At 52.0% G+C, this 24,837-nt stretch overlaps 1 protein-coding gene across 2 annotated transcripts in view; it reads right to left on the bottom strand.

The window, feature by feature from the left end:
• Positions 1-24,837, bottom strand: part of TMPRSS2 (transmembrane serine protease 2) — a 35,760-nt gene that overhangs the window by 3,827 nt on the left and 7,096 nt on the right. For both annotated transcript variants that reach the window (XM_037831442.1, XM_037831439.1), the window contains exons 2-11: positions 23,122-23,192; positions 20,779-21,001; positions 16,524-16,610; positions 15,623-15,742; positions 11,077-11,203; positions 9,485-9,595; positions 6,795-6,838; positions 5,101-5,272; positions 3,142-3,317; positions 1,949-2,044 (exon numbers count right to left, since the gene is read on the bottom strand). In XM_037831442.1, the coding sequence (XP_037687370.1) occupies positions 1,949-2,044; positions 3,142-3,317; positions 5,101-5,272; positions 6,795-6,838; positions 9,485-9,595; positions 11,077-11,203; positions 15,623-15,742; positions 16,524-16,610; positions 20,779-21,001; positions 23,122-23,136 (1,171 nt within the window). In that variant the 5' untranslated portion in view covers positions 23,137-23,192. The remainder of the gene's footprint in view (positions 1-1,948; positions 2,045-3,141; positions 3,318-5,100; positions 5,273-6,794; positions 6,839-9,484; positions 9,596-11,076; positions 11,204-15,622; positions 15,743-16,523; positions 16,611-20,778; positions 21,002-23,121; positions 23,193-24,837) is intronic.

Below are 24,837 nucleotides of genomic sequence, written 5' to 3'. Positions count from 1 at the left end.
GCCAGGGGAGCCTGAGACGTCCTGGTGACTGGCCGGGACTGGGTTCCTGGCAGCTGTAGAGCTCGGCTTCAGGAAACTTCCCGACGCTGGAGCTGTGCAAGCCCGTTTGTGTCCTAGAGACTCCCTCCCTCATCCAATGGCTTGGCCTTAGGATCCATTTTCTCCTCTCCCCGCACATCTACGGCTCCCTCATCACTGGCTTCCCGCAGGAATGCACGGTGAGCTGTATTTCCCACACTAAACAGGCCTCTTGATCCCCATCTGTTGCCTCCCTGAACTTCACAGCTCCTCAAAAGCCCTGTCTACACGCGCTGTCCGGAATTCTCCGCCTCCACCTTGGTACCTCCATTTGAATGCCTGCTAGGCACCCCAAACTCAACACGCTAACACAGAAGGCCTCATCACGTGCTCTGCCCCCCCAAACTCTCACCGCCCAGTCGTCCTCATCTTGGGAAATGGCACCACCACACGCTCTGGTGCTCAGATCAAAAAGCTCAACTTCTCACTCTCCCTCCCCCTTCACATTCGATCCGTCAGCAAAGCTCTACCCCACGTTGGTCGCTGTGGCTCCACCTCCACGTCCGCCATCTTGGGCTGAGCCGCCATCTTGTCCCGGGGACCCCAGCAATGGCCGCCTCACTGCTATCCTCCTTCTTCTACACTTGCTCTCCTCCCTCGCTCCCCATACAACCTTCATCCATCTTTCAGAAACAGGGGCCATCACTCCCTGCTTTAAACCTCCGAACAGCTCGCTATCTCACTCAGGAGAGAAGCCTGTCCTCACCCCAGTCTACAAGGCCCTGCACAGCCTGCCCCGAGCCTCTCAGCCCCACGCCCCATGCCCCAGCCTCCCTGTCTTTCAGCTCCTTAAATATTATTGTCATTCCAGTCTCAGCTTGAAAGCCACCTCTTCCAAGAAGCCTTCCCTGTCCACCCCTCCACTATTTGAAAGTAACAGTTTCGGTTATTTGTTTCCCTGTTTGTCAGACCATGCCCAGCCCCCTCAGGCATCTACTCGGGTGTGAACTTGAGGATGTAAGAGGTGTTTGTCTTAGGTTGTTCACTGCTGCAGTCCCAGCACCTCAGGAGCCCAGCCCATACTAGGCGCCCCCCAAATATTTGTTAAGCAAATGAATGATTTTTCCTTTCATCTTTGTTTCTGTGAAGCCCACACTCTACTCCAAAGCCCAGCTGCAGTCACTTTCTTTACAGACTAGTGGCAAGGACCCCCAGCCAGCTCCACCACAACCACCGCTCTCTCCCCCAACACTCGCCCAAATCACCCAGCCCTCATCCTCTCTACCTTGTTTTAAAGGAGTTGCTATTTGAGCACCCTGAACATTTTGTGGAAATAGAAGGTTGTAAACAACATACAAAACAATTCTGTATAGTACCAAGCACTTCCAGTCCTCTATAAAAATGAAAGAACTAGGATCCCTTCATTTGAGAAGTGTCTGCTGGAAGGAATGCAATTTGTACCTGAAGGAACCTGAACAAGCTTACGCCGGGGGTGTCTGCTTGCTTCTCACTAGCCGTGGTTAACGCGGCTAACCACTAACCACTTTCCAGGACAGAAGGACAACGCTTTGGAAGATTATAGCTGACTGTCCCCAGGTCGTGCACATCTATCCCCATGCTGCCGCCAAGGACATCGTAAGGCAGTCTGTCATCAGCCACGGGATGCAAACATGTGGCCAGACCTCCCACATCCGACAGTTACCCGTCCTTTATACGTCAAAAAGCAGCATGCACACATTGTGTGTCAGCTCTTAACAAGAGCACTGTGTGCTAGATAGGGCAGATGCAACTTGTCCCATGCAGCAGTTGAGGAAACGGAGGCACAAAGACTGGGTGACTGGTCCAAATGCCTTAAGACACGGACCTCCCACCTCCGAATCCAATGCTCTGTCCCCTGCGACCCGCAGGCTGCGCGCCCAGGAGGCCTCACCTTTCTCATACGTGGACCCCCACCCGGAAATCCAGCACGGCTGTGTCGGCTCCAGCTTCAGGCCTGGGTTGGGTAGACACACCGGTCTTATCTTGTCTGTGGGAAGGAAAGAACGTGCCCTGAGCCCATCTGGTCTACCTGAGAGCCTCAGGGACGTTTCCACCTGGGCTTCCCCGGATAAAGGCCCCTTTGCCTGGCACCACTGCTCTCCTGCCCAAGGAAAGTTCTGGATTCCAACATGTCCTGGCACTCCCACTTTCTGCCCCCAGCAGGCAAGAAATTCCCCTCTGAACACTATGCCAGTCATAAATGGAATTATTTGCTAGCTCTGCTTCCAAAAGTACCCAGTGCCAGCAGGTGGTAGAGGGCACCAAAGACACTTAGGGGTCAAGGGCAAGAAAGCTGGAGGGCGCTTCTGGCTGGTGCCCTGGAGGCCCGTGATGGGCAGCACACATTGCTCGTGGATTGCCGCATCGACGTGCAAACTGTCTGCCAGCTGAAGCCAAGAACCTCACGGGCGGTTCCAGGCTTTCACTTCCTGTACCCACACAGGGCTGGAACCTTCCAGACCCTTAGATGGCCCAGAATGGGGGCCTAATAAGCTCAGAGGATGCACGTGTGATTTTTATAGCATTATTTAAAAATACCTTATTTTATGATTGCACATGAAAAAAATTAAGTATCTTTACAAATGAATGACAAGGGTTCTAATGGGACAAGATTTTACCCCCCAGGGGAGCCTGGGCAATGTCTAGAGACAGTTTGGGTTGTCATAATTGGGAGTTGCTGTGGCATCGAGTGGGTAGAGCCCAGAGATCTGCTTTCCCCCCCACGCACTGGACTGGCCCCACAACGAATGAAAGGTTGCCCGGTGCAAAACGCCAGCAGGGCCAAGGGCGGCAATCCCTGCTCTCGACAATTGCATCTACTTATTACAAACATTTATTAAATAATCATTCTATGCGTGGGGCGCGGACGTGGTGGTCACCACCGCCCTGAGCGAACCACACGCACATTTCCGGTTGATCCGGCATCCGCGGAGCTCTTTCCCACTCTCCCTCTATCCCGCACACCGCCCCGGGGCAGCTGAAGCGGCCGCCCCCCTCCATGGTGCGTTTTCTTGCCAGTCGGCAGCTCCTTAAGGTTTGGTCAGATCAAGCCGCCCGCCCCGAGCCCGGAACGGGGGGACCTACCAGTAAACGTGAGGGGCACCTGCAGCTTCATGAGCGCGATGTCGTTGTTCTTGGTCTTGGAGTCGTAGCTCGGGTGAGAAATGACTTTTTCGATTTTGTATCCGCTCCCATAGAACATGTACGATTGCTGCAAAATTCCCGCAAAGGCCGTCCAGTACCGTGGGTTGGAAAGAGGCCTGGAGAATGAAGGTGGACGGCGCTCGGCCGCTCAGAAGGACAAGCAGGAGACCCTCCTGGGTGACCTTCCAGAATCACCAGCTGGAGCCAAGGGCCCAGAGTTGGTGCGATCGGTCAACAGCCACACGGCAAGACCGTCGGGAGGTGCTGAGCCTCTGCCCCCCGACCCGCTTCCAGGGACGCTCTTTGAAGACCAAGGTCACTCTGCCCGGGTCCCCCAGCCCCAACCCCACCTCAGTGCAGAAGAATCTGCGGACTCATCCTTGGGGGTCGGGAAAGCCTGTGGCTGTGTCTCCTGCTGTGGCTCCCAGCTTCCCTTCCTTTCTTCCCGCTTGGAAAGAAGCCGGACAGCTTTCTCCTGGCTCACTGCCCTGCCCCTCTCCCAATCCACCTCCACCCAGGGTCTTAGCCAAAGCCTCTTGCTCTGGGCAGCTCCCACTTCGTCTTTCCCTTAGCAACCACTGTACCGTCATACACACACACACAGTCATGTGCACACACACAGCCACGTGCACACACAGTCACACGTGTGCACACAGTCACACGCGTGCACACAGTCACGTGTACACACAGTCACACGCATGCACACAGTCACACACACTTGCACATACACCTAGTCACACAAGCACACACACAATCGCACGTGCACACAGTCACACAGTCATGCATTCAATGTGCATGCACTCATGCACACACACAATCACACACACGCACACAGCCCTTACCCCCATCCTCTCCACCTTTATGGGCCCTCCCACCCCCACCGGGCCTGGGCTGTGTAGGAACACCTGTGTACCTGTGGGGGACTGGGGCCCACTCCTTCCACTTCCCTCCGCTCTCCCCTCGTCTGCAGAATGAGGATTCCGTGGCCCGTGAGCCTCAACGGGCAGCCTAGCTGGAGGGCCGCTGGCCTCGTTCTGCCTAAAGCCCCTGGATCAGCAACTCCCTCCTCCCCAGGAATTCATCCCCAAGAAGCAAGCGGCCAGGGGCAGAGATTTCCCACAGGCTGACTGCAGCTTCACGCGTGGAACAGGGATGGGGCTCGGCCTCCAACTCCCAAAGGGGTGTGAGACCCCACAACTTGGTAACCCCAGACCTGCTGAGCCAAAACCATCAGAAGAAGGCCCAGGCACCCGGACTTCCTGAAGCCACACTGTGCTTGCCCGGCGGCCGAGAGGCACCACACGCAATGGTGTCCACGCCCCCCAACTCCAGCCTTCCACATTCATCCTGCCACCTCCAAGGCGTTAGAAAACGATCGGCGAGGGACTGAACTGGCAGCCAGGGCCCCCTAAGCAAGCTCCTCGAACTCAAAGACACCAGAAGAATAGCCCAGGTGAGCAGGCTTCTGCCAAAAGTCCTGTGGCACGAGCCCTGTTTACTTAAAAAAGGACAGAGGGACCAGCTCTTCCCCAAAGGTGGATGCTGTCAAATATGGCCAGCCCAGCCCCTCCCTGCCCCTGTGACCAAGGAGACCACGTAGAAGCTTCCAGCAGGGCTGTGAGCTCCCCAAGCCTCCAAGGGGCTCAGCCTTCCCAAGAGGATGGTGGCTCCCAAGGGTGGGCTGCACAGCCGCATGCCGGGGCATTTCATAGGCCCCCGCTGCACCCCCAGGGCCCAGGGCCAGTGCACAGGAGACGCTCGAGGCCTGTTTGCTGGCCGAACGGCCTCTGCCACGCGCTTCACATGCATCTGCTTGTCCTCACCGCAAGGCGAGGAAGCAGCGGGCGCCACTCCTCTCCCGTTGAGGGGTCCCACCCAGGTCCCCCCCCCGGGACTTACGCTTCCACGCAGTGGGCGGCCGTCACGATCCACTCGGCGGTGACGATGGAGCCCCCGCAGACGTGGACGCCCTGGACGTGCAGGCTGACCTGCCAGGGCCAGTCCCCGGGGGCCGCACTGTTCCCGCCCACGATGCGGTTCTGGATGCTGTTCTGGGTGGTGACCCCACAATCTGCGGCAACAAGCACAATGCACGGCCGGCGCTGTCAGCCCAGGGCCGGGGGGCGGCTCAGGCCCCTTCACCCGGGGCCTGGCTTTCAGGGAGCTCACGTGGACATCTTTTGGGTGAGATGTTCCTCCAGCCCTCCCAGACCCTCGAGGCTGCCTTCCACTGGGCACTTCTGGGGCTCGGCGGTCTCCAGCCCACCCAGGTGAGGGAGGACCTGGGCCACAAAGGGCTCCCCTTGAGTCCAGGAGGGACAGGCAATGCTCCCCGTGACCCCTGGATTCTTGAGCAAGGGAAAGGCAGATGGGGAGTGGTGGGTGGGCCTGGGAGGGAGGGAGGGGACGCCCTCAGCACTGCCCTGTCCTGGTGGGCCAAGTTCCTCACCAGAAGGGAGAAGAGGCTTCCTCTGAGAGACTCCCAAACATTGGTGGGAGGAGCCGGCCCTGCCACATGGCGCCAGGAAGGCGATTCTGGGAGCCCCAGAGGCCCTGGGGAAAGTCTTACAGTGGCCCGGACGCAAAGGAGAAGGGAGACTGGGAGAAGGGCACGTAAGGTCCAGGGATTGCCGGGTGCAGGCGACCCAGCCCCTCCCACCCTCCAGCTCCATCCGTGCCTGGGGAAACAAGGCAGGTGGGCTTCGGCAGGCACCCCCTAAATGCCCCGTGCAGGCAGACCGAGGTGGCTCCAGCTTTCCTGAGTGTGCTGCCCTCTTCTCCCCAGGGGGCAGGGCAGGACGACACTCTCCCAGCAACTGTGCTGGATGCCTCCTGGCGGGGTACACCAAGGAGACCCCAGCTGCACCTGGCCATGACGTTTCCCTGGGGACCATGCTGCCCAACTGGGAGGCTACTGGTTTCACCTCTCGAGACTCAAACGGGGAGCTCAGGGGCAAGACCTCGGTGGTGTGGCTATAGGACTGACCTCCCCGAGAAGGGAGGACAGTTCCTTCCATGTTGATGAAAGGTTTGGAGATGTTCTGTGATCCAGACACAGAGAAGGGGGCACCCAAGCCATCACCAAAGAAGAAATTAGAGAACCCCTGATCTCTTGGGCTTCATCTCCTCTCCTAAGTCCCAGCGGCTGGCGAGTGCCTGATGGGTGCCTCGTGGCACTGCGCCCCACAGTCTGCCCGGGATGTTGCTGCAGATGCTTCAAGTCCATAGCCAGCAGCTTCCAGGGCACCCCACATCACCCCTCCCTCCAATTCCTAGAAGAGGGGCACCCACAGGGCCTCCAGGGGTGGTCCCGAGATTAAACCTTGTTAGTGTCTTGAGACCACCTACTTGCCCTGAAGGGGCTACTCGTGGACCCCAGGCTGAGGGCAGCTAAAGAACCTTGGAATTCACAAAAGGAGCTTCTTGGGCAGAACTGGGGTGTCCGCCAAGCAAGAGGCTGTGCCCGGCCCCGTACCCCACCCCCTCAACATCTATACTCTTGCCACATCCCAAAACACAGGGGGATGCTTTCCTGGAGGTCTAGAATGTTTTACATTTAGAAATATAAAAAAGGAAAATCAAGAAGTACTTACCTATACAGCGTAAAGCAACCACTGTTTTTGAAGAGCAGAAATCACTGAAAAAGAAAGAGGACATTCAGGTCACTATAATAAATGAGGAAACACGTGATGCTCCAAATACTTAGAAATGAGCATTTGCCTCCAATGCTCCCACTTCCCATCTCTGCAGATGTACAAAGGGTACACTGTTTAAGAATCAAATCAAGTAAGAAAATCTGGAGGGCATGGAGGTGATGAACAAAGTCAAAGCCCCAGGTTTGCAATCCAGCTGTTTGACCTTGGCCATGTTGCTTGACCTTTCTTTGCTTCAGTTTCCCTTCGGTAAAATGGGATAATAACAGCATCAACTTATCAAGTGGGCATGAGAGTAAGCTTTCAATGATGTTATTTTTCTTCTTGGATTTTAAAATCATCCTCTACTTTGGCAAGGAAGCCAGTTTGAAACTTCTGGGTTCATATGACTGCTTTATATTTATAGTATTGAAAATAATTCAACCAATAGTTTGCCCAGAAGCAGAAGAAAATAAGTTTCTCATTGGGGAGCTCAATATCAGAGATTCCAGTTTAAAAACAAATAATGTTGAAGTCTCTTGTGCACTGAATGTTGCCTTAATGCAGTGAGAGAGAGAAAGGGCCCCAACCATAGGGGCTGGCCTGGCACCCACGGCTGGGCCTTGGTGTTGAGCGTAAATAATTTCTCAGAAACACCAGCATGGGACAAGGCGGCTCTGTGCCGTGATGGATCGAGAGCAAAGCCAGCCCTGTCCACAGTCCTGGTGGAACACAGAACCACATGGCCACTGCCCAGCCCAAAAGGACGACCCAACAGCTCCCAGCCTGGCTGACGAGCGACTGCTGCTTCTTTAGCACTCATGGCTTTATCCTCATTCGTTCCTCCCAGATTCTAGATTAAAAATTGTTAGGATCCCCAACCACAGAATGACCCTTGGCTCCCACCAGTATCCAGCCACGGCCAAGCCCTACCTCCCTGAACACTCCCCTGAACACTCCCCAAAAGCTGTCCCTGCAATGCAGGCCCCGCAATCCATCCTCTCGAGAACCCTCTCGTGGAGAGGCCCACATGTCCCCACAGTCTGCAGTCTCCCTCATGGCCGCAAGCCTATAAACCCAGCCCTATTCTGCTCCAGGTGTGTTCCTGGTGGATGTTGGCCAGATGCATCGACAATACCAAGAAAAGAAATGTTCCCGCTGAGGGAAGATGTTTTCTAAGAACCCTAAGGCCAACCCTCGTCTACGTGGCCACGCAGCTCACAACTACCAGCATCAAACCTAAGACTCGGGTATCAAAGGGCAATTTCTGAAAGAAAAGAGGATAAAAAAGTACTCGCAAGGCCCTGCCACGTACACAGATTACCAGCGTGCCAGGCAGTGCTCTTTCTTTTTCTCCTCCAAGCCCGTCGGCCACCCTGAGTCCCCAAGGTTCTTGCAGGGTTGGCACATCACACACCCACACCCACACACACACACACACTCAGCCACATTTCCTTTGGCTCCGAGATTTCAAGTGTAACCAAGGAAGACAAAGAAACACTCAGTGATTACAAACAGCCCAGGCAGCTGTGTTTGGCTTCCCAGGTGGGCAAACTGCAGCCCACCCGTCATGCTGGACGCACCTGGAAATGCACAACCCACCCCCCATTACATTCCCAGGAGCGGCCAGGCCAGCCCCCCACACGCCTCATCCCGGCCCACCCAGGAATGCCCCGGGCTTCCAGCCTCCCACTCGAGGAGAGGAAGGGCAGCGCAAAACTAGTCAATCCTCCCCTCAAACCCGGCACCTGGCACCTGGCCGGCAGTGGCGAGACAGACCTGGGAGACGGGCAGGGCTGTGTGCAGATAAGGACATGTGTGCCTTTAACCTGAAGACAGATGATAACATCATCCCAGGACAAACACTGGAGTTTTAAACATGCGAAACAAAACTAGTGGCTTATGCCCGCCTCCTCCCCCAGCCTCTCAAGGGTTAAGCCAACACGTAACCTATTGTTCGAGTTCACTGAGGACCCGCAGGATCACCTGGGAGGCCAGGTCCCACGCAGGCCATGACAAGTGGATCTCCTGCAGTTACGGATTTCTGATGTGACCAGAAAGACGTGCCAAGCCAGGGGGGCGGCCTCTGTAGAACCTTCTGCAACATGAGGCTGCAGCAAAGACTTGCTGAACTGGACTGGCCTCCCCTCCCCGGCTCACCCCTCAGTGCCACCACCTGACCTGGCTGCTCGTGACTTGGGAATGGGGATTCCAGTTTCCCCAGGACCGAGGGGCTCTGGGAAAGCGGGACTTCCAGTGCTGAAACCAAGTCCTGGGCAAACTGGAAGGAGTTGGTCACCAAATTTGGAACCTTGGGATAGTCTCGGATTCCTAAGACCACATCCCAATGCATGAGTGGGGACACCCATAAATGTCTGGAGAGTGAAGAAAAAGGAGTAAAGCGGAACCTCAATTTTGCAATGTTATGCAACACCATCGAGGGCAGAGGGCAGAGATGCAAACAAAACGGAAGATAATCCGTAGCCCCTTGGCGAGACTAAATACAGAGCTGCCCAGCACACCCGGGCCTGTCGGGTTCGGAGCTCCCCTCAACGAGAAATTCATCCAAACCCAGAACTGCGGCTCAGGAAAATCAAATCTCCTAGTCATTCGCATAACATGTTGCAAAGAAGGAAGAAATCGCCCAATACCTGTGGTAGAGTTTCTTGTAGAAGTCGACGTTCCCGGCGCTGCTGTTGAGCCTCATGAAGCTTGTCGCACCAGTGTCATCCACCACTCCTTGGCTGGAATAAAAGCTGCTCCTGAAAGAAAAGTCACCCGCTACACAGCCGTTATTGAAAACAACGGTTCTGTCGTAAGCAAGCGCGTACCCTCTGCTACACTGTAATGCTTCTTTTGTACAAGGTTCAGAAGAGGAAAACCTTAGCATTTTGAAACACAGAATCATGTGTTCTAATCCATCAGCTTTGTATTATCACCACCTGTCACTGCAAAAACCCCGACACATCAGGGAAAAGTCCTTCCTCCACAGTGTGTCTAATCTAGTTGTGGTTACAAAATAACGGGCATAAGAATATATGAGAGTACTTAAAATCAATAAAATTTACAGGTACTGAAATACCCCTCCCCCGATTATAAAATCCCAATTCTGATGAGGCTTCGCTTTGGAGCTCCACCCTGTGGCTTACGGCTGCTGCTGAGGGTTGAATGATTTCCCCCGAAAGGATCTGCTAAGTCCTACCCCCAGAACCTGGGAATGGGACCTTATTTGGAAATAGTCTTTGCTGATGTCATTAGTTAGGATGAGGTCAAACTGATTGGGGGCCCTAACTCCAGTGACTGGGTCCTTCTAGGAAGAGGAGAAGAGGCCCCGAGAGAGGGTGGCCCTGCCAGCCCCATGACTTTGAACGTCTGGCCTCCAGAACTGTGAGAGAAGACATTTCTGTGGCTTAAAGTTACCCCCACCCCCCAGTTGTGGCCCTTTTTCACAGCTGCCCTGGAAAACTAAGACACCTGGCATTTTGAAGTATTTCCCTAGCTAAGAAACTTAGGTAGCTTTTTTATGAACTGGCAATTTGTTTTGAAAATGGACATACAGAAAACATCCTAGAATTTCTAGAAATCACGTGGGGACACCCTGTGGCAAGAAAATCATGCAACGCCTTGCTCAGTGGTTCCTGATGAGCCTCCTGGCCTGGAATCACTGAAAGAGGACATCCCCCCTCCCCTAGCCTGGCTCCCCATTCTCTCTTCCCTCCTCCCCAGCTTACTGTATACAAGAATGAATCTTATTAAACTATAAATGTGTTAAAGAAATAAAACACTAGCAGTTTAGTTGCAGCCCCTTCTCCCCCCTGCTCAAAAGCCTTTGATGCTTTCCCGTTTTCCCCGCATGCAATCCCACCCAGGAAAGAAGGCCCTGGGAGATTTATATCCCCAGCCAATGCCAAAGTCTCGGCTAAAGCCATGGGTCTGAGCCTCTGACCCTGGAGCACTGTGGGATCATCTGGAGCCACCAGGACCCTACGAGGGCAAAGGAGAAGCCAGGCAGGATGGCAGCAAGCTGTGCCCACTCCATGAAGAGCAGGGATGAGCACTGGCTGGTGTGCCGGGCACAGCCCTGGGCAGGACGTGGTCTTTCTGCTGGCTTCCCCAGTCCTCTTGTGAAGGACACAACTGTCCCTGGCATCCAGGGCCCAGCACATCCAGAGATAAGCTGAGCCGCCCTCGGCTCCCTCAGGCCGCCCCCACCCCTGCTGGGGCCGTCGGGATGCACACTCACGTGTAGCCCATGTCTCTGCACACCGCCCGCCCGTAGTTGTCGTTCCAGGCGTCGCGGCACACGGGGTGCCAGGACTTCCTCTGCGAGGAGTAGACCTGCAGGATGAAGCTGGGTCCGTAGAGACGAACTGCACAAGGAGGGACACAGGTGTGAGGCCACACCGTGACTGGTCCTCCCCCCGGCTCCGGGAGCCCAGCTGCCCCCGTGGACACAGGGCTCAGGGAGGTGGTGGCACTGGGCTCGGGCTCCCCTGGTTTCATGGGATCCCCAAAGGACATGCTCAAGTCCCAAACCCCAGCCCCGTGATTATGGCCTTTTGGAAACAGGTCATCTCAGATGGAACTGGTTCTGGTCAAGTGTGTCAAAATGAAGTGAGTGGGCTGGAAGTCCACTGACCAGTGTGCTCACGGGAAGGGACTAGGAGGCATGGACAGATGCAGGGAGCGGGCCATGTGCTGACAGAGGCAGAGACCAGGGCTGCGGCTGCAAGCCAAGGACACTGAGGCTGGCCGCAGCCACCAGAAGCTAGAGGGGCCGGGAGGTCTCCCATTGCAGGGTTCCGGGGAGCAGCCTTGCCCACACCTTGGTTTTGGACTCTCAGCCTCCAGCTCAGGGAGAGAGCACACTGCTGTGGCCAGCCCCCAGTTTGTGGGACTCTGCTCCAGCAGCCCCAGGACACCAAGACCCCAAGGTGACCCCATTCTTCCTGTTAGAAGGTGCTCTTTAAACAACCCCTGTGGGCGGCAAGCCAGCCCCTCTTGTGCAAACCTGGGACCCTGGCCGAGCACCAAGACAACCACTGGCATCCCCCTTTGTAAAGGTTCTGCCTCAGAATCAGTGAACTTTTTGCCAAAATTACTGTCAGCTCTTTTTGTCAAAGAGATAAAACACTAGGAGTTTAGTTGCAGCCCTGTTCCCTATTCCATGCACTTCTCTCAGACCCCAGAGTTTTGAGAACTTCTCCTTGGCTAGAATACACCCAGCGTACAACGTGCAGGTGGAATCCTATATGACTTGAGGGTTAATCAGAGTGGTCTGAAAACTGCATAAAAATGTAAGTTGCTAAGTGATGTGCTTAGTATGATATCATGTATATAAAGTTTAAAGGCACATAGAACAGTCCCAGATGGTTTGGGGGGTTTCAGATTTCTGTGTGCTGAAAGCACAAAAGGAGGACCCCATCATCCTGAGGCCCCATCTGCACCCCGTTTGTGGTCACCGAGCCCCTGGACAGTCTCACAGAAATGGCCTCATGTATCAGGGTTCAGTTCACAGGAAATGACCAGACATAGGCCCAACTTTTCTGGATGTTTCTGTGATGGGTGAGTCTAGGCACCGGATAATGAGCAAGCCACAGGTTAGGCGAATGGATCAACAAATCCATGGCTCATCCAGACAATGGAATATTATCCAGTGATAACAAGAAAAGAGCTGTCAGGCCAGAGAGATACAGAGGGACCCCGATGCATATTGCCAGGTGAAAGAAGCCAGTATGAAAAGGCTCCGTGCTGTACGGTTCCGACTATACAACATTCAGAAGAAGCAAAACTAGAGACGATAAAACGATCAGTGGTGGCCACGGGGCGGGGCTGGGGGTGGGAATAGGTGAGCTTGGGGCTTGTGGCATCTGTGAGGCGGTGAAACCGTTCTCTGTGCAGATGGTGGATGCATGACGATGCAGATGCATTTGTCGAAACCCAGAGAACTGAACAGCACAGAGTGAGCCCTCGCGTAAACTATGGACTTTAGTTATTAACAATGTATCAATATCGGTCAAGTGATTTTGACAAGCATACCGCACTGATGCAACACCTTCATAGTTGGGGAAACTGGGGAGGCGGGAGGGGAGGGAACTCAGTACTTCTTGCTAAATTTTTCTGTAAACCTAAAACTGCTCTAAAAAATAAGGTCTATCAACTTTTTTAAAAAGTAAATAGAATTAAACATACTTCCAAAATTAAAAAATAAAATTGCCGCTGCAACTTGGTAGAGAGTAAGGGAGGTATTTCGTTCTTGGTCTATGGATAATTTTAGGGATTTTTTTTTTCTCCTTCCAGCTAGCTGCCTTCAAATGCTAAGGAAAGATGGAAACAGACTCAAGCAAGCTTTTTTCCTTTTCTCTTTGACTATTTATTTATGTATTTATTTATTTTGGGGGGTTCCCATTTCATTTATTTATTTATTTGTTATTGAGAGGTTATGGGTTTACAGAAGAATTCAAGCAGGTTTTGAGTCCCTTGCTGGCATTTTGAGAAAGACTCACAAAAAACAGCACTAGAAATAGAAAGAATGAATTAATGTTTAAAAAAAAAAAAAATCCAGCTTTGGAAAGAAAGCTGTTCTTTATGGTCAAAAGATGTATGTGATTTCACTGAAAATAATTTCCACTCTACAAAATGGACAAATTTAAAACATACCAGATGTATGTGCTAATCTAATGTAGAACACTCACATGGTATCACATTATCTATTTTGTTCATCTATTTTGTCTGGCATGAGTAATCAATGTGAAATTAGATAAAACCAAATTGCAGAGAATCTATCAAATTACAAATACACAAACCCTTTGATCCTGCAGATTTACTGCTGGGAAGTTTTCCTACAAATATGCTTGCACGCTTGTGGCATTGGGTGTTATAAATAAAAGAAATGTCCATCAAGAAGGGACTGACTAGATAGTGGTACATGCATACATGGGGGGGATCGTGCCAACAGGTAATGAATTCCAGGGTGTCAAAAAGCACTGAGGAGCCAGTTTCCACTGTGAAAAGGGGGGATTAAGGATGCAAACACATATTTGCTTTTTAATGCAAAAACTCTCAGGAAGAATAAATGAGAAACTCCAATCCATTGCCCCTAGAAAAAGACGTGATTGGTTGGTGGACATATGTGTGTGTGTGTACTTACTGAATTGTGATCACTTCAACACATTTTGTTGTATAGAATTAAATTTTATTTAAATTTATTTGATTGATTATATATTAAGAATACTAGAATTAATGTAATTTATTTAATATTAAATTAATCTAATTATGAAATTATTAAGTAAATACAATTAAGTTGTATTTAAATAAATATAATTTCAGGAAAGAGGGACTCTCCAGGTAACATAAGCAGTCTGTTGAAATCCCTTGGTGGTATTTATTCAACCACTCCCACACCCACACCCACACCCAAGGAGGAAAAGATCAAAAGTCCTTCCTCCTGTTATCTTAAGCAAGTTCTATTCAACCTCAAAAGCTCCCAACTTCATTTAAGAAAATGGTGATAAGTGATATCACCAGACAAAGGAAAGCAACAGGTGTGCAGAGCAAATGTGTCCTCTTCCAGCGTGAACACCCCAGGAAGCCCGTGAGGCTGTGCGGTGGGAGCTGTGGGGCGGTGGGAGCCCTGGGACGGAGAGCGCAGGTGCCAAGCAAACAGGTGCCTGCTCATGGCACCGGGCACCGAGACAGAGCCCCGCGGCCCAGGGACGCCACGGGCCGTCACCACCCCCTCCTGCATCCATGGCCGTGAGGCTCGGAAGGGACACGTCACAGGAAAGCCACCCTCAGCACAGATGGCCCCGTGGGAAAAGATTACCTGAAGGAGAAACCTGCATGTTCCAGCCTTGCCTGCCGGCTCCACGGCCCACTTGTGTCTTTTAAATCAAGTCCCCAGGAGTCGGGGGTAAGCTTGGTGGGAGGTGGGAGAAAACTACCTATGAGATTTCTGATGAAGCTAAAATGATGCAATCTGACATTTAATTAAAAATGGTTCCAATATAAACATGTCGGAGCGTGCTTAGCAGGAACTAAATTAAACGGGAGCACACACATCACATCCTGGAACTGCACTGCTGTGGCTGGGATGGAAGTTCTCGGGGAGGAGGGGAAAAAATGAAGAAATAAGCCAGCACCACACCAACCGTCAGAGCCCAGTGAAACCCACCGAGAGGAGGACAGTTTCCTGCAGTCCCACGCCACCTGCCCAGGGGACAGAGCCCCAGCGCTGTGGAAAACAGCGGCTTTCATCGTTCCCCACTCAGCAGTGCCTGGCAGGACTAAAAGACACCTACAGGCTTCCAGCTCTGGGCCCGGGTATCGGCCAACTCTCCTCAGCCATCATTCCCCCTGTGACCACTTCTTTACCACCCTTGAAATCACCTTGAAAAATTTCCATTCAGCCAGCAGACATGCCCACTCTACAATCAGATATGATTTTAAAGGCAGCTTGTTTTGAAAATAACATAACGTACTTGCAATGCATTTTAATTGCCACAGGGCAATGTCCAGCGGCAGTGAGGCACACAGAGGTCCAAGGGGACGGACGGTCCCCACTGGGCCTGGGTGTCCCTCCACCGTCCCGGGAGATGCTGGGCCAGCACCTGTGTCCTCATCTGCAAACCGACCCAGGCTGCCACCCCAGGCTACCCTTGAGGCAAAGATTAAAGGATGCAGTGTATGGAGGTGCTGGACGCAGGCCTGGCGGACAGACATCTGTCCCCAGCAGCCGTAGCCGTTTTCATGATGGACACGAGATGCCTGGATGCCAGGCGGGGACTCACCGCAGCGGTTCTCGTCCTCGCCGCTGGGGCAGTGCGATATTCCGTCACACCAGTGCGAGGGGCTGATGCAGGTCCCCGAGGAGCCACACTCAATCCCCGAGACCGAGCACTGGCTCTCCACTTGGGGGAAACAGAGGGACATGGCCGGTCAGGCTGAGAGGCAGCGAAAACCTCACGGCCCCCACTGCGAGTTACATCACCCATACTCTGAGCCCCGAGGAAATAATCCTTTTTTATACATAATGTAGTTTAGAATAAGGAGGGAATGTGTCCATGTCACCAACACATATAAAAGGAATTGGGCTGCAAATGAGAGAGAACCCCCAGGGCCCAATGGTGGGGGGGGGGCTCCTCTTAGCCTTTGGACGGTGCTTACCTGTTCTTCTGGCCACACAGGTGACTCCAGTGATCCCTAAAGCAGCACCCCCCTCGCCACCGTGAACCTGGACAGCCCCAGGCTGGTGGAAAGACCTGGCTGTGGTTACAGAAGGTGGCTATTTGAGCAGGACGTGAGTGCCCCAGCCCCAACATAGGGGACCCCTGAGCTCATGAGCGCTGGGTGGCACCAAGCTCCCCACAGTGCTGGGTAAAGTCTGAAAATTCTCCCACCCCGTGTCAATACCACGCAAGCAGCAGGGGGTCTGGACAAGCCATGGCTTGGGAGGAAGCAGGCAAATGAGTGCAAAGACCAAAGGCTGCTTCCAAGAAGGGCTATTTATGCGACACCATGACTAAAGAGAGGAGGAAAGAGGAGACGGCCTGGCTTTGCAGGGGCCTGGGAGGCTGCCCGGCCTGCCTGGAGAGCGGAGTCGTTGAGCGGCCAGGGCACCGAGACCCCACGAGGACAGGGCCGGGAGCCTGACCCTGCTCACGCTTCGGGGTCCCCTCCTGTGGCACTTACTGAACTTCCAGAGCAGGACGGCGGTGGCGGCGGCTCCAGCGAGGACGGCCCCCAGGGCGAAGGTGAGGCAGAGCACCTTCTTAGACCCTGGAGGAAGAGGGAGGGGGACGACATTTAATGGCAGAGGTTTTAGAAATCATGCCCTCAGATTTTATCCACTCTTCCTATAGAACACAGTGTTAGGAGGTAACTTCTTATTTGCTTAAAAATGTGACTTCTGACTTTAAGAACACATCCCGGGAAGGTCTTAGTTTTTCTGTAGCATTAAGCTTGATACCTTGGGGTATCCAAAGCAGGAAGCCATGATATGAAGTAAAATATGCTGGAGTTACGCGCTTAACAAAAAGTGTCGTATACTAGAAAGGGTCCGACAATAGTCAAATAAATGATTATTGCCAAAAATTGGTTCAAAGGGAAAGATAAGTGGTATCAGTAATTACAAGCATGCTGTGGGTTGGACTGTGTCCCCTAAAAGATGTGTTCAAGTCCTAAACCCTGGTCCCCTGAATGCAAAACCCTATTTGGAAATAAGATCTTTTTAGATGCGATCAATTAAAATGAGCCCCAACTGGACCGGGCGGGGTGGGGGGGGAGGCATAATCCAGCCCAACTGGTGTCCTTAGAAGAAGGGGGAATTAGAGACACACAGAAGACACTGGGGAGAGGGCCCTGTGAAGATAGATGCAGAGTTTGGAGCCACGTGGCTGCAAGCCAAGGGACGCCGAGGCTGCGGCAAACAGCAGAAGACCAGGGAGGTTCCTCCTTGACGGGTTTCCGAGGCAGCACGGCCCTGCCCACACCTTGATTTTGGAAGTCTGGTCTCCAGAACTGGGGGACAACAAATTTCTGTTTTTCAATCCATCCAGTTTGTTGTACTTTGTTACAGCCGCCTTAGGCAACTAAGACAAAGCAGGAACAAAATAATACTAACGTCTATGAAGCCGTCTTGTCTGACCCAAGGCTGGTTTTTGGAAATGGCTGGTACAGAGGCCACGCTGTCCACCAAACAGCTACTACCACATGTGGCTCTTTGTAGTTAAAGTTCAATGAAATTAAATAAAGGTATACAAAATTCCAGTGTCCAACAGTTACAGTGGACAGTAGTGTGGGTACGGAGCGCTCCCGTCACTGCAGAGAGCTCCACTGGGCAGTGCCGGAACGGGCCATCTCGTCTGTGCACAGAGTAAAGGTATATTTCAGCTAAGAGAGAAAGAGTTTGGATAAAGGTCACCCAATTTTCTCCAGTCCAAACAAGCAGACACACAATTGCTGGGCAGAAAATGGGAGCCAAGATTTGCATCAGGGTTCAGTAGACAGTGCCCGACACCCGAGAACCTCCTCACCCAGGCACCTGGCCCAGGAACACAGGCCTCGGCCGGCTCACCAGCCAAGGAGGGCAGGCACCCGGCTCCCCTCGCCCTGACCCAGTGCTGCCCGGAGCTTTCCTTGGGAGGAAGGAGTGGGCACAAGGCAAGAACAACTAAACACTACCCTCCAAGCCCCTCAGGCTGGAGAGAAGGCGTCTCGGCCGATACCCCACACTGGATACTCCTGAGCTCAAGGTTAAGAAGTTCAGCTCCGGGAGTTGGGTGGAGCAAAGCTGTCCCATCTGTTTAGGGGTCAAAGCCGCACCTCTAAGCTTGCCAACATTCTGGAAATTCCACAGTGGTTCTCCAATTTTAATGTCCTTGAGAACCACCCAGTCGGAATGGTGGTGACGATAACACAACATTGCTGATATAATTAACACCACTGAATTACACACTCGAAAGTCGTTCAGATGGGAAGTGTTACGTTGTATGTATGTTACCACAATAAAACAATTTTTAAGAAGTTAGGACAGCTTGGACCCCACCCCAGGAGATTCTGACTCAGTTGGGAGTCGGGGGTGGGGGGTGATGCTCGCAGGTAAGGCCAAGGGCCAAGGCTGCTGGCCTGAGGAGCACACCTGGGAGAGCCGGCCGATGTGCACAGAGCACGCCCTGGGCACCAGGTGAGCGGGCTGCGGGGAGAGGCCGGGGACGCTCACAGGGAAATTCCAAATGGCCTCTCTGGCCTATTAATCAGGGACACATTCTCCCTTCGGGGACTTCCCTATGTGCCATTTGAAGATAAAATACTTGCCTGGTGAATTAAGGCTTTTAAAATCCAGCCTTCTCAGCTACCCATGGCGGAATGGGTGGCAGTTTGCGCAGCTGCCCCCCGTGGGGCAGCCGCACGGCAGAACCCCCAGACGGGACCTCAGCTAGATGGACATTTTCTAATCAGCAGTGGTCAGTCTAGACTTGAATGGGTCGTGACTTTCAATTGCTGCTATAGTTATTTTAATTATAATTCACTTTCCGTTTACCTTCCTCAGCATCAATTTAGTCTGTTAATGATCTAGCCCTCCAGTTCCTGAGAACAATGGATTGCATCTCAGGACTGTTGACCTCTGACTCTCCAAAACCTCAGCTGGAAGGTGCGTACACCTCGCTATTCAAAAGTGAGGCCTCTACAAGTGTTGCTGAAGCAAGCAGACACATCAAGCACGAAAGCAGCTCTTCCTGATCTATATGCGGCCCTGGGAAGTTGTGCTGTTTAAACAACCTGCAAAATACTTTCAAGGCCAAACATCACACTTATGAAATGTATACTTTCCCATATGCCAATAAAAGTTTTAAAAATAATACCAAGGTAAGTTCAATAAAATTGCTAACCTAAGTTTATGGAGTACAGCTTTATAATGTGAAATTGCACACAGAGGCTCCTTCTCTTCCTTTATAAAAGCAACTGACGTGGGATTTATAGAATGCCACCCAACTGCACGACATCACCCAGAGCTGTGCCTGTGGAAAGTGGAGTGTGGGAGGCAGGTGAGCCAGGGGTCTTTTGCCTGCCTGGGTGTGAGCACCACCTTTGGAAGGTGCTAACCTCAAGAGAGGACTGTGGATTTCACCACCCTCCTCTTTCTCTGGCAGGTTCTTTAGTCCTCCTCGCCCTGGTTTCCTCCCGACCACCACTGATCTCTTGACCTTGACATGACTGACCTTTGGGGCCAGACAATTCTTTGTTAGAGGGAACCTATCCTTACCTTATAGGATGTTTAACAGCTTCTTGGGACTCTACCCACAAGATGCCAGTAGCACCCCTGCATCCCCATTTATAACAACCCAAACTGTCTCCAGGCCTGGGCAAATGACTCTCAGGGTCAAAGTCGCCCCCAGCTGAGCACCATTGAACCAGCCCCACACACCCACCACCAGAAGGACATCGGCACAAAGACAAAGTTTCCCTGAGCAGAGGGAAAACTGATCGAGGGAAAGAATAAACCACAGAAGGGAACAGAAAGGGGAGATTAAGGAGGAGCTGTGATGGGGCAGGAAACTCAGGGATGAAAGAGAGGAGGGGGTGGAGGAGGAGGAGGAGGTCTGCGAGCCAGGTGTGAAGGGCGAGGGGACCAGATGGGGGGCAGGGCCAGGACAGGGACGGTGGGGCAGGGCAGGTTACCCTCGGGGGCCGAGCGGGAGAGGCATCTGGGGTGGGACACCTGGCTCCAAGTGGTGCTGCCCTGATTCGTTACGTGCTGGTGAGGACCCGGAAGTTCACTGCAACACTAATCTTAAATGGACAAGCATCTAAACTTGTATGCATATTTCACAAAACAAAGTAAAAACACTGACAATAAAAAAGTTTCTTCTAGCCACTGCTGTGCTAATACACCTGGAAAGTTCTTAGCGTGTAAGCTAGCCTGAAGTAAAAGTGGGAAGGGGGATGTGAGAAGAAGGGATTGGAAGAGAAACAAGACAAAAGGAAAGAACAAAGAAAGGAGATAAGGGAGTAGGAAAGACATGGGATTCAAGAGACAAGCAAAAGAAATAGAGCGTCAGCGCTTCCACTCCCTGGCCTGCTTGGTCTGTGGGGCCATTAAACCAGGTGAAATGGGAAGACTGGGCCACGAGCGCTGCAGCCATCTCATTACCAAGCATCTTAAACGTGACGTGCTTTACTCATAAGACAGTTTATTCTGCTCTTGGGAGCTTACCATGTACTTAAGGAGATGACACACCAAGAGAGCCTGGAGTCAAGAAACAGAGAGAGTAGCCGGTCTTTAGAGACCAGGTGACACAGACACGGCCGGTACGGGAAGGTTCTGTAAGCGAGCGCAGGTGCGGGAGAGCTGGCGACAGAGCTGGCGAGCACAGGGAGCCCACTAGAGAAGGTGGGCCCGAATCTCAGGCTTCGTTATGGGAAATAACGTGGGAAAAGATCCTACTTGAGGAGCACACCGGCCCCGACGAGCATTTGGGCTGCAGGTGGACGACGGGTGTCGAAACGTGCGTTACTACCCTCGGGGCGTACTGGGGTACCGGGGACGGGTAGTAGACATCCGGGTACGCTGGATAGGCACTGGGAGCCCCGGGGGGCAGCGGGGGGTAGAAGTTTTCTGGTTGGTACCCATGGTTTTCGTAGTAAGGTCCAACATCTGGTGATGGCCCCTAAACAATTCAAAAGAGAACAAATACTATGAAAGCCTTCATTCCCCCAAGGATTAAATATATAATGTCACATTGCATTCGGACAGGACACTGAAAACATATTGCAGGTTCTTCTGGGGCATCTATAACTACACCAGTTAACTGAACTCATCTAGAATATAAAACAACCAGAATTTTCAATTAATTGTGTTTTTTGTTTGTTTGTTTTGTTTTGTTTTGTTTTCTATACATTTTTTGAAATACAGAAAAAGTGAATGGTTGACTTTGGGAGTCAGTAAAAAATTAAAGGAAAAATACAGAGAAGTCTGGGGTTAGAACCCATTTGGTCAGTATCTATTTCTCCAGTCCTCCCCTAGAAAATCGACGTGCAATATTATGAGCCAGCAAAACCAGAATTATCCTGAGAATAACAGCAACCAGGGTTTGAGAACTCACCTGCAGCCGAGCCCCTTGAAACCGGATCTAACCCCTAAGACTTTGTACAGGTACCATTCATACTTCCATGTTGCAGAGAGGAAACTAAGTTATAGAGGAATTTGTCTAAAGATCCTATAACACAAGGTATTCTTCAGCTGACACCCCTATGTCCTCTTTCAGAGACGGATCATAATGTGTTCAGCATCTCTAACGAGCTGACACTGATGCAGTTTACAATTTGGACTTGCCGCCAGTTCGGCTGCAATGAACATCCCTACACAGCACATGGCATTTAGTGCGTGAATTTCAGTAGCTACATTCCTTTAGGTGGAATTTCTGGGTCAAGCGGGCACATGGGGTAAGCGTGGAAGATAATGTCCTCGGCAGAGCATTTTATTCTCAGCTCCACCCTGCTGGGGTCTGTCTGTCTTGGAATGCCTTTCTTCTCTCCCTCTGTCTACTGAAATCTTGCCCACCCTTCACGAGGCCGGCTCCCCAGAGCCCCCACCCCACCCCAGGCTGCTCTGGAGCCTGCACCCTAGCAGCCAGCACACCATCCCCTTCTGCCACCTCTCCCAGATCACCCAGGGCTGAGCTACACAGGGAGGTCACAGTTTGCCCTCTTACTAGTGTCTGAACGTCCCCATGAAAAACTTTTTCCCGCTCATCAACATCTGCCTTTTGTCTCTTGCTGACTGTGAGCTCAAAGCAGACAGGTGTTCCGAGCTGCGGCAGCTTAATGCTTGGAATTTTCAATGTGACCTCCAGGGAGGCTTGGTTGTAAATGACTGAGCAAAATGCAGGCACCCAGGGTTAACCTCTGCTTAATAGCTCACTAATGCTATCTAACAAAAGTCCAAAGACAACTCTAAACCGGAGCAGTAGACAGAGAGGGAAAATGAAATGTAATCTCTAATCTAAATGGACATACCAGGGGCACCAAAAGAAGCAGGTGTGCTTGGCATGTATCAAAAGCATCTGAGAACACAGTGTCCCACCCAGGGAAAGGTTTGTAGTAAGCAAAATAGTCTGCCCCACGAATGCCTGAGCAGTGGATTTGAAATTAAGAACAGATCCAGTCAAAATAAATATTAGTAACTAAAAGAAAGGGGAAAAAATAAAAGGTAAATTTTCCAGATATGGGATCTGGATAATTTTTGTTGCTAACTGTAAACACATGACTGAATAAATGCACTTATTCCCGGGTATAAAATGAATAGATACAAGGGGGAACAAAGATGCACTCCATCCGTCTCCAGAGCAGGTGGATTCCCAGCTTACTTAGGAAGCTAGGGTAGACACACTCATTCAACCTGAGGTCTGATGGCGGGTGGTACCCCACTCATGCTTCCCCCAGGACTTATTCCCTCTTACCCCCATCCAGCCTCTACCTGCCCCCACACCTTGCCCCTTCCCCCGGCCCACACCCAACCCCAAAGCAGGAAAGAGGAAGCCACGTGAGAATGCACCTCACCCCACAGCCACCCTCCAGTAATGGCTTCCAAGACTCTCACCTGGGCCACTGCCATGAGGCTCCACTACCACTCATTCTACACACCTGTAACTTAGAGATGCCTTGAACAGCATCAAGATGGTGAATGAATTCATTTGCTAGATTGCTCTAAAAAATGCTGACCAGTGCACACACAGAAGGAAAAGGAGAACAAAAAAAAAGGACCAGAAGGTAATATTTAATCACTTACTGAGTTTAAAGCCATCCTGATTTTACCAACAGCATCAGGCAGTGCTGGGTATTTGGAAAGTTCAAGGAGACCTAGAAGAAAGAATCACAAAACTGTAATTGTTCTACAGCAATTAGTTTTTAGAAGATGGATCTAGTATGAACTGGAAAACTTTCCAGGTGAAAGTTACCTTCACCAGAACAAACTGCAGTTTTGCCCACTCACCTTTACTATTTTTTTTGCCTCCACCCACAGCTATTAACACCACAGCTATTAACACTTAACTAGTGTTGGACTTGCATCTTAGAGTTCATGGCAGAAATAAGCGCTCATTTGGCTCTGCACTAATCTGGGATTCAGACCTGCCCATGTGTGTGTGTGTGTGTGTGTGTGTGTGTGTGTGTGTGTGTGTGTGTGTGTGTGTGTGTGTGTGTGTGTGTGTGTGTGTGTGTGTGTGTGTGTGTGTGTGTGTGTGTGTGTGTGTGTGTGTGTGTTTTGGTGGGAGTGGGGGTGGGGGCTGCAATTTTAAAAGCAGCCGAGAGGGTTTCCCAGGAAGCAGGTCCGAAGAAGGTAAGGGGGAAGAGCTGGCCAGGCGAGTGCCCGGTGTCCACAGCCACCCCACGGCCACGCTGCTGCTAAATCCAGGTCTCCAGGTTCTAGTGCGCTGGCACGGTTCTTACCAGGAAGTCGTCACCTCCCCCTTACGTTACATCTAGCAAAAGGACAATCCGTGCAATTAAAACACACAAGAACCACCACAAGGCACCTATGACCAACCAGGTTCACAGGGACGTGAGGCCGGGCACGAAAGGCCAAGACCTGGGGCCAAATCCCAGCCGTGCCCCTCACTGGGAGGGTCATTGGGCAAGTAACTGATCCTCACTGAAAAATGCCATCCTGTTAAAATGCTGATTCCACACCCCTTGCACCGTGCCTGGGGGGCTGGGGACCAGGAGGGAGGGAATCACTGCAGGATGCCCCAGGTACGTGGGTGTAGCCACCCGGCGAGCAGGAGGTCCAGAATTTGGCGTCAGACCTGGGTCACATTTGCCTCTTTTAAATAAACCCTATGGAATCTCTCAATTTATGATAAACATATGTGGGGAACAAGACTGCGCAACACATCCACACCCACCTACCTTCCCCATTAACTACCCTAAAGCCAAACAAGAGTGAAATTCAGAGCTAGCCATTTGGACTGGGTTTCCCAGGTAGCGGTAATGAAAAGAAAGTTCTGGGCTGTTTCGTTTTAGGCGTTGGAGAGTCGTTATCAGGAACACCCAGAGCCCGTCGGCGTGGATGCACCACAGCAACCAGGGCTTCCGAGCAAACCAAGGGCTTTTCTCCAGCCCCTCTCCACCCTGGCTTGAGATCAACAAAGAATATCTCATCCATCCACAAAACAGGGCCAGCAGAAAGTTCTGGGCTTGAAGCTGGCCGGATGGGGGACAGGGTAGGGGGTTCAGGACAGAGGTGGTTGTGCCCATGGCCTCCAGGCCTAGATTTTGCGTCCCAGCCTGGTTCTGCCACTCACCAGCCGTGCCACGGCCAGGAGCTCCTGGGCCTCCGTCTCCTTCTCCACAAAACGGAGACAACAGCAGCCCCTTCTACGGGGTCACTGGGGGAATCAGCTGAGTCATTGCTTCAGAAGCAGCTCATGCCTGACACCCAGAGAGGGCTCCGTGAAGGTTCGCTAAATGCAGCGGAAGCAATTATAAAGCTAACTCCTTATTTTAT

The sequence above is a fragment of the Choloepus didactylus genome, chromosome 1, assembly GCF_015220235.1.
Source record: "Choloepus didactylus isolate mChoDid1 chromosome 1, mChoDid1.pri, whole genome shotgun sequence".
Classification (NCBI taxonomy): domain Eukaryota; kingdom Metazoa; phylum Chordata; class Mammalia; order Pilosa; family Megalonychidae; genus Choloepus; species Choloepus didactylus.
The sequence above is the reverse complement of the archived record's forward strand: the minus strand, read 5'-3'. Positions and strand labels throughout refer to the sequence as shown.